The sequence below is a fragment of the Neltuma alba genome, unplaced genomic scaffold, assembly GCF_004799145.2.
Source record: "Neltuma alba isolate B1F8T4 unplaced genomic scaffold, ASM479914v2 tig00011881_pilon, whole genome shotgun sequence".
NCBI lineage: Eukaryota > Viridiplantae > Streptophyta > Magnoliopsida > Fabales > Fabaceae > Neltuma > Neltuma alba.
In genome coordinates, this window is record NW_021636483.1 from 190,054 (window position 1) to 200,222 (window position 10,169).

The 10,169-nt window shown below is 34.4% G+C and overlaps 2 protein-coding genes across 2 annotated transcripts; one reads left to right on the top strand and one right to left on the bottom strand.

The window, feature by feature from the left end:
- Positions 1-795: 795 nt before the first annotated feature.
- LOC114718996 (zinc finger BED domain-containing protein RICESLEEPER 1-like) lies at positions 796-6,058 on the bottom strand. The gene is made up of 2 exons (XM_028904449.1): positions 5,869-6,058; positions 796-3,931 (listed from the first exon to the last, which is right to left on the bottom strand). Exon 2 carries the CDS (start codon positions 3,920-3,922, stop codon positions 1,934-1,936), a length of 1,989 nt encoding a protein of 662 aa, XP_028760282.1. The 5' UTR covers positions 3,923-3,931; positions 5,869-6,058; the 3' UTR covers positions 796-1,933.
- Positions 6,059-7,413: 1,355 nt separating this feature from the next.
- On the top strand, positions 7,414-8,686 carry LOC114718931 (HVA22-like protein f). Its single transcript, XM_028904366.1, has 5 exons — positions 7,414-7,502; positions 7,666-7,692; positions 7,834-7,956; positions 8,060-8,315; positions 8,460-8,686. The coding sequence occupies exons 1-5, from the start codon at positions 7,456-7,458 to the stop codon at positions 8,484-8,486; spliced, it is 480 nt and encodes a 159-aa protein (XP_028760199.1). The 5' UTR covers positions 7,414-7,455; the 3' UTR covers positions 8,487-8,686.
- Positions 8,687-10,169: the final 1,483 nt, after the last annotated feature.

The window sequence follows — 10,169 nt, forward strand, 5'->3', positions numbered from 1 at the left end:
ATTTATAATAAATATATTATCTTTCGTAAAATATGTTCACCGATTAAATGTATTAGTTAAAAATATTATTATTATAAAAACTATTTTAAAAAAATAGATAAATACAAGAAATAAAATAGATAAAAATTTTATATTTAGAATTAAAATAAAAATTAAATAAGTTCTTATATTAAAAAACAGATATAGCATTTTCTAAAACCCTAAAATTTGAATAAGGCGATGAAGAAGATGCCTTCTCTTTGTTTTCTTTCTTCCTTTTTTTTAAATGAAAAAAAATGCCTTCCCTTTGAATGCAATACTTTGTAGTTTACTGTAAATGGCAGACTCACTTATCAAATTCACTAAACCATTTTAAGAATAACCTCATTGAAGCATTACTGCTTTCTTTTATTACAATTAAGAGCATTTTGTACCATAGATTTATTTTATTTTCTTCTCAGCCTGAGAGTAAATATGCCTTAAAGTCGACAGAGAAAAAGAGAAAAATTCAATACGTGCGTGTACTCCAACTAACTTTTATTAAATGGAAAAAAAATGGTATTCAAGGAGGCATGTAAAACTACTGAATTATAAGTAAATTGAAACATGTTACTTAATATTTTGAATGTTTAGCTGTAAAGGACATAAAAAAATCTTGAAAGGGAGCTCATAAAAAATAAAATAAAAATCTTGAAAGGTCAACTGATCATTATGACATAACAAAAAATTTTATTTTTTGCTGCCTTTTATTACAGTTAATCCTTTGCGTGAATCAAACATTATAACATCATCTTCGCAGGGGAGGAAAAATGCAGGGACGAAATTATAAATATTTGCAAGAGATTGTTTCCTCTCAGATACATACAATATCTCTGCCATTGTAATTTCAAGCAACAGTACACATTGTTTCCTTCTAAGACCTTCAGACCTCTGCTCTAAACTATAACTACTAAAATTTAACATCTAACAAAGCCACACTATTATTTGTACAGTGCGACTCACTTCAAACCCCATGCCCATGCACGGAACAATGTGTACAATTACTCATAAGTTATCACTAACATATTGCACATGAACACTAACTAGTTAGTCAAAAGCAGCTGGTAACTTTGCAACTTGCTTTCCAGATACCTCAATTAGACCAAACACCAAAATTAAATATCTGGGAATCTAGATATGACATATTTAGCAGTTTTTTTTCCCTATATATATTTGCTTTTCTTTTTTATGGGGAAGCCTCAAAGCCAGAGAGTAAGAAGATTAAGTGCAAGAATTGAACACTTGACATCAGTCTCACCTCAACCATGGAAGACCGAGACCCGTGGCATGTGAGCTATCAGCTCATTGTCTCTAGTCTCGTTGGCGAAGTTGCTTAGCTCTGGAAATCAGTGGCACTCAAGTTAGAAGTATCGGAATCAAGAAATGTCAATGATATCAACATTACTTGTAATTTAATTCTAAAAAGAAGGAAAAAAATCAAAAGCGTCCAGATTTTGTCGTGCAAAAATTTAAAGAGTCCAGCAAGTGTCTTGCTTAGTGTATATAGCAGGCAAAAACTGAAATAACTTGATTGACAGAATTTTGGGTTTGAGGATCAACAAAGCTTCTTTTTGATTGGATGATAAAGTTAAAATTCATACATGATATCTTCAAAATGTGTTCTTATCAAGGAAACAACTAGTTACAGTGACTGCATATTTTTGCACATCATAAATCATAAACCATTAAAAACACAGATTACAAACGCGACAAAAAAATAGAATAAATAAATAGAGATGAAAAAAGGAGAATAATAAAACCAACTTGCTACTACATTGGAATGTAAACTAAATACAATCTAATATAATAAACTGGAAGCCTAAGGAGAATTAACTTGCGGAGTTGGAAGATCTAACTTACAAGCGGGAGCTTCAGAAAAATGACAAGCAGTTAGAAGGTAACGGAAAAGCATTCCTTAACTTTCCAGTTCATTCTGTATCCAATCTTGCGAACACACCAAAGCTTGTACAGTAGCAGGATTAAGCAAACTCCAATCACGATCAAGCACCCTTCCTCTATTATTGAATGCCAAGTCCAGTGGAACTTTTGACATTGGAATGCCTAATACATTTCGGGCCATCATAGATAAGACAGGATACCTAGGAGTGTGAACTTTCCACCAATTTAATATGTTGAAATCGACATTACGCGGAAAAAGTGGTTCTTCTAAATACTTGTCTAGATCCGATTTCACACCCTCACTTTGAGAGGTTTCATGGAGAAATTTGTCAAATCCCATCAATCTATCCCTGGAGTCCTTTGCAGAACTTGGTAGGCAAAGTGGACCACTCCCAACTTGCCATGCCAAACCCTGATCATGAGAAGCTAATGGGGAACAGATTGAATGTTCATTATATAAAGCCTTTACACCATCAAATACCTCATCGATACGACCAGCAGAAGTGCTACCATAGATCTGTGGATAGTAATACTCTACCAATTTCATCTTAAATCTAGGATCTAACATAGCTGCAACTGCCAATCCTAGGCTACATTTCCCCCAATATTCATCAAATTTGCTTCTCATCCTTGATGCAACAGAACTAATAAATTCATCTGAATTCTTGCACCATTCAATTAATTGCAACTTAATGTCGCAGAGCTCAGGGAAATATATATTTGCAGTGGGATACTTGCTCCTTGTGAAAACGTTAGTAACCTCCACAAAGAGTTTTAAATAGCTAGTAATTGCAGTTGCTCTCTCCCACTCAACATCAGACAGACAAATTCTGTTGGCAGAATCATTTTCTTGCAGAAGAGTAAAAACGTCCCTGAACTCCAAGGAAACTTCAAGCATTGAATAAGTTGAATTCCATTGTAATGGATTATCTAAGAATAAGCACTTCTGACTCTGAATCCCAACTTCTTTGGCCATCTCATTGAACTTTGCTTGAACAGTATGTGAACTTTTGATATAATGTATGCTTTCTCGAATTTTATTGATTATTTCACCCGCTGCACCCAAAGCATCCTGAACCATGACATGTATAACATTGACAGCACAGCGTATATCAAATAATTGCCCGTTACAATAAAGGAACCTGTTTTGTGAAAGTCGCTCACCAATTCTCATAGCAATGTTATCACTGGTAGAACAACAATCCATTGTCATGGACAACAACTTTCGATCAATATCCCAATCCATCAAACAAGTCATGATAGCTTCTGAAAGCATGTCTTCAGCGTGGGAATGATCCATCATGATAAAATTTAAAATCCTCCTCCTTAACTGCCATGATTCATCAATGTAATTTGCCGTTAAACACAGATACTCAGAAACACCAACAGCAGTCCACACATCGGCACTAAGGCTGATTTTACCAGGCAACCTATCCAATATCTCAGTCATCTTTTGTTTCTCTTTCTCATAGATCTCAATACAGTCAGCCTCAACCATATTCAAGGTCACCAGCTCAAACATTGGCTGTAGGTTCTTTACAAACATTTTGAAACCAACATGCTCAACCATACTTAATGGGTAGCCATGCAGAATGATCATGCGTGCAAGATCTAATTGACTTCGCCTTTGATCTAAGTTACTGCCTCCAGCAGTAACAGTGTCGTCTTTCAACTGCTCATGCTCATACTTAATATTCACAAGGCTAAGGGCGTCATCTTTCTTCTGATCTTGATCTAAATTGAAATTTGTAACTGCAAGAGCTCCTTCCTTTCTCTTTTCCCTTGCTGTGATGTATTGTGCCACGCCATGGTTAGCTCTTCTCTGACATCTGATTAAATGGTTCCTCAGATGTGATGTTCCACTAGTGCTTGAACCACTCAGTTTCTTTTTACAATGCCTACAGACAGCAAGATAGGTATCACCTTTTTTAATCCTATCAAAATCATTCCATACAACTGACTTGAGCCTGCTAGATTTGACAACTACAGCATCCGACATGTCCATGGCATGAACCTGTTCCAGTCACAGAAGCATGGCTATTAATTCAATTAAAACATGTTCCATTTGGAGGAAAGAAAAAAACAAAAGAAATCGACAGCATAACACCTTTATGCAGCCTACTCTGCATTGCGGGGAAAAGAAAAAAAAAGAAAAAAAGATGCCTTTTAAATTAAAACAATCTAAAATCCATGTAGCCAGGCCCACTTAATAGGATAAGGCTTGTTATTGTTTGTTTGTTCGTTGTTCATCTAAATTAAAACAAAAAAAATTACACATTATGCATATGAAAACCGCACCCTATCCCCCGCCCCCCCATATTTGACATATCTATTCTGCCAAAGAAAGCAACTGACTTCAAAACAAGGGAAAGGCATTTCTTAATTCTTCATCAATCCTCTTCCTTCCTTTTTTAATTAATTTAATTCAATCCCATGCTTCCTCCTATCCCCACCTCAGCTTCTTCCTCTGCTTCACTATCTTCATCCTTCTCCACCTCAGTTTCATCAGTGGACAGTGGAGGTCTTGCCTTTGCTCCCATCCCACATGCACTCTGTCTTCCAATACCTCAATTGCCATGCCATTTATCAACAAACCAGACCCAAAACTCTACTGTGCTCTCACCAACCCACATTTTGTGCTATTGTCCTCAGAACACGCTAAATGGAATCATAACAAAGAACTAAGAAAGAATAATAAAGTAGGTTCAATAGGAAGAACAAAGAGGAGGATTGATGAATAATGAAGAGCTGGTGGGTGTGGTTGTTGGTCACTCAACTTTCCCGTGTTAAAGTCGGTAGGATAGCAGTCAGAAGGGGTTGGGGCTTCGACAAGACAATTGTCAAATTGAAAGATAAACAAAAGGGTGTTGATCATGTGCCTAACATGGGCAACAACTCCAGGGGAACTTTCCTCCCTTAAATTTCACTGAAGAGTGAAGTCCAAACACGTCAGAGTCAAGGGAACTGATTCCTAACTCTCATGACGCATTCATACAAGAAGATATATATTACAGCACAAAATATCCGAAAATAAGTAAATAATATCAGAGGCAAAAAAAAGCTATTAGTTCGCCTTGAAAATAAGCATCGATAGGGATGAAAAGTTTTACTTCTACAGGTCAACATTAGCATTAACTCATCTTCCTCTTCCCATGGCGATTGATGACCCGATTTCTTTTTCTTTTTTTTTAAATAACTTATACTCGGTAACTTTACGAACCGGAGGACTACATTGAAACATTGCAATACACGCAACAAGCTCTAAGCAGCAATTGAACAGCTAAGTGATAATAATATCAAAAAATCTTTTTTTTATAAAAGAAAGACCCTTTAAAGCACAACGTACTGCTATAATTTATAGCAAGAGAAGCATTGAACAAGAAGTGAAGGAATACTGAAACAGAGAAAGCTAAAAAATGGCATTATACTTTGGAAGTTACGTAAAATGCATGAAAACAGACAAAGCCATTTCAACCAGAATTGCGGGGCGAAAAAATATGTACACATAAATCGGAACCAAAATAAATGAAGCTACGTCAGACGGCAAGGCCAAGTGACAAGCGAACGTGAGGACGTAATGGCGGGTTGACCCGCCTCATGTCGACACCGGAGGACGAACGGAGCATCTCGTGCCCCTGTTGGGATTTGGGGCAGCTGCGATCAAAACCCGCCTGGCCCAACTGATCCAAAACGGGTCACAACTATCGGGTCGATTGGTCGATACGGCACCCGGCGGGTCTCGGATCGGAATCGGAACACAGCATATAACTTACATGAAACTTGGGAGAAACACACACACCACCCCAATTAGCATTCGGACTCGGACCCAGAACCGGAATTTACAGTTTAAAACTTGAAGCACTCAAATTAAAACGGTGAAACAAAATCAAAACCAAACTGAATGAAGGAACAGGAAAACAATAAGCGACAATTAGGGTTTTCAGATCGTACAGAGATTGGAGAAGCGAAACCAATGCGTGAGTTGCAGATTAACGAAGGCTCCGAATTAGGGTTCAGACGTGCATCAGAGTGAAGAAGATAAACAGCTATAGCGAGAAAATGAGGAGCTGATTGGAATATAGAGCAGGAGCAACCCTGGTGAGAAGAAGGCGCGCAACGTACAATGTGCGACCAGGGAACATGAAATTACCGAAACGCCCTCGAGAGTATCGTTGACGTTGATGAAAACAAATCACCCGCGAGGATTTTTTTTTTTTTTAAATGAAACTCTACAAAACAAAAGGAATTAACGCAGTCAATCCAACTAGAATAAATTGGTGATTAAATTCATAAATTTTATTTTGATATTAAAAATTAATATAAATTTATTTTTATTTTAATTTCTCAGTTTAAGTTGATTCAATTAATTTAGTGTTAATCATTTCCATTTAATAATAACTATAAGTTTTTCAATTATAGTTATCAATCAATTCATTTTAAATTGTGTAATTCATTCATAGACATAAATCATAAATGATATGATTTTTCCAACAAAAAAATATTATGGAATATCTCTCAACACCTCTCACCATACATAATATTTTCTCTTGATTGTAATTATGGTTAACAAAAGAGTTCAAAAACTGAGGGAAACGGAATTGAAAGTAAGGCCGCGTTTGGTATCTTGGAGGCATGCTGCAATAAACAAACAGGATTCATGGGAGTTCAATTCTGATTCTGGTTCGAAATTTGCAGAAACAATTTATGGGTTCTTCGTCGTCGTTTTGGCTGTGTTTCCATTTCCATGAGTTTCTCCGACGTCGTTTATGGTGGTCATCAAATCCCTATGGGCTAAGCAGACAAGGATGAGTTTGAGAAAAAAATATATCGATGGGGATATTTTGGTCCTTGTGGATTTTAAAAAGATTCTATATTCATACCAAACATACTTTTCAAACACAATTCTATTCCTTTCCAATAATTCCGATTCCAATTTCAATTCCATCAAACAGCTTCCATCATATCAAAAGAGGCCTAAGATATCCATGCAAGCTCTTCATTTCTTTTTTAAACATGCAATAATTCCTTAGTCTCTGTTGATTCTAAAAGCTTTAATCCAATCCAAAATTTTAATAAAAATTGAAAGGAAAAAAAAAAGAAAAAGAAATGTTCATGTTTAATGCCTAACCTTATTTAAAGACGAGATGGTCCCCAAAAACCGAAGGAAAAAGGAAGTAACCGAATTAGAAAGTGAAGGTGATGCTAAGCACATGCAAATGATTTGTTATGTACATTACTAATATTATTATATTGCGTTAAGCTTCATGCATGCGTAGTAGTTGTTTCTTTGCGTTGCAGAAAAGAAGACTCAGGACAACACTTTTAGGTCATCTCTTCCTCAAACATTCTTTTCCTTCCTTCATCAACCTTATTACTACTTTCTCTCTCCTCCCCCTTCCCCCTCTCTCTCATATATATATATATATATATATATATATGGATACAATTCACAAGGCAGTGTTTCATTATCATCATCTCGACCTCTCTCATTCTGAATCATAATAACCAGAAAACTTCAGAAACCGCAGCTTCTTCGTCATGGGCATCCTTGCAGCAATTGCCAGAAATATCGATACACTCATCGGGTAACTAACTATATATACTGCAAATTAAATCATCTCTCTCTCTCTCTCTCTCTTTATTAGTTTGAATGGGTTTTGTACACCAGAATATATATATATGTATATAAATCATCTCTCTCTCTGTCTCTCTCTCATATTAACATTTTATTCTCTATTTTTATATCAGGCCTGGAGTCATGCTTCTGTATCCTCTGTAAGTTGTTCGTGGTTTAATAACTCTCTCTCTCTATATGTGTGTGTGTGTGTGTGTGTGTTTATATATATTATCATTTCAAACATGTTATGATTTCATTATCTATTAATCAAAATGGTGAGCTTTGATATTAATATACAGATTGGCATCAGTGAAAGCGATAGAGAGCCCAAATACGCTGGACGACCAGCAATGGCTGACCTACTGGGTTTTATATTCCTTCATCGCCCTCTTCGAGCTTTCATGCCATGAAATCCTATCATGGTATTGCAAATCATCGTTATTAATTATTTTAAACCCACTAATTAATATATATAATTAGGAATATAATAATCTGTTATTAACTTGTTTGTGCATGGTTAATTAGGGTTCCGATATGGCCATATCTGAAACTGGTGATTTGCCTGTGGCTGGTACTGCCCATGTTCAATGGAGCAGCATATATATATGACAATTACGTGAGGCAGTACACAAAGAACATGGCAAGCTTTGGAATAAATAATTCAAATTATGCAGAACATCACAAGAAAGTTCTGCAGATGATGAGCTTTGACGCAAGAAAAGCTGTAGAAACTTATATTCATAAATATGGCCCTGATGCTTTCGACAGAGTCATCAGAACGGTACGTAAAAAATCTGAGGAAAAAGTTTGGTTCTTACAGATTACAAATCAAATGATTCATCAGATTCTAATGATGATATATATGAATCTGTGCTTATTTGTTTTCTTCTGTGTTGATGTTAACAAGGTTTTCTGCATTTTGCAGGCTGAGAAAGAAGCGAGGAAGCACTGAGAGATATATATTTTGATGAGCTTGTGTTCTCTGTGACAAAAACTGAGTTTAGTTTGACTGTTTTTAATTTAGATAGATCATTTAATTTGCTGTAACTTCCTTTTAGTTATGTTATTTCAAAGTGATACTTCAAAATCAATCTTATTTATGTAAAGCTTAATTGTGTTAATGGCAGCTATGCATTTATAATATGTTATTTATAAACCATGAACTGTAACATTCATTTTCTCAAAAGGAATCAGAGAGACGTATTGAGATTACGTGTGATGAAGGGTATATAAATTGACATCATATTAAAATGAAATATTTTTAGATTTCTTGGAGTTTACTACCAAACATTTTTGAAAAATGAAATATTGATATTGTATTTTTAAAAAGGATTTTTGGCCGACATTATAATTATAAGTAACTTTATGGGTTACACGTCATTTTTTAAATAAAAAAGGGACAAAACATCGGACTACAGGATATTAGGTCAGCCGTACTTTATTTGGCTACCAATTATTTTATGTTTAGGTAATTTTTTTAAATAAAAACCTCCTTCTAATTATTTTATTTTTGGAAATGATGACTTTTTTTGCATTTGAGATTCACAACTCGATTTTATAAACATATATATAATTCAACACTCATGAAAATTCAAATAAAAACCTCAATTGAATTCTTGATATATAACTGAATGTAAACTTGTATTGAATATTTTTCCGATGAGATTGAGTGGAAATTAAATCAAGATAAATTTAGAGTTTGTCTTTATTTTTTTTTCCCTTTGCGTTCTAAATTGCTCTTCTTTCGTTTAATTCTTTACAGGAAATATCATTTATTATCCAGTAGTTAGAACTCTTGCATTAAGTAATCCAGTATTTAGTTTTTTTTCTTTTTGTTATTAGAAAAATTCGTATTATTCATAAATTGTTGACATCTATTTTATTTTAAACAAAATTGTGCTGTCTATATTTCCAAGCACACACTCAAAATCCTGCTTATTGTAATGATTTATTCCTTTGCTGGACCCATGAAAAGACCTTTATAAACATTAAACACAGCCACATACAAAGGGCATTTTTAAAATAATATAACTGTTATCGACGTATAATTCATTTTATTAGTGCTGACTTCATTGGCTATCAACGCTAATGTACTGAAGAATATATCCTATTATCGTGTACACACACACATATATTCCTCAACTTTTTACTATAAGACTTAACTAACTAATTTAAGTAGACTTTTTTAACTAGCAACTAATTTAAGTAGATTAAGGATGTTTTTTCTAGAACACCTTAAACATTTTATTTAATTTCCTTCTTCCTTCTCATACTTGATTGTTGTTGGGAAAATATTAATAGAGTTAGTTTGAGGAAAAAAAATTAATAAACCCATGAAATAAGTCTTACATATGAAATCAATATTAACTTCTCAATTAAGTCCTACACTAAAGACTGGAGAAATATATATTAAGGTATAAGCTCTTTTCTCAAAATCATACGAGGATTTAATTAAATCGTAGTTAGATCTTAAATTTCCTGGACATATTTTTTAATTTATCACAGTACGAAGAGAAATAAAAAATAATTTTTCAGCTCGTTTGTGCGAGAAATAAATACTGCCACTTCCATAATCTTCTTCTATTACATCCCACAAAGATCCATTTTAGTCTAAATAAATTCTCAATTCATGCCC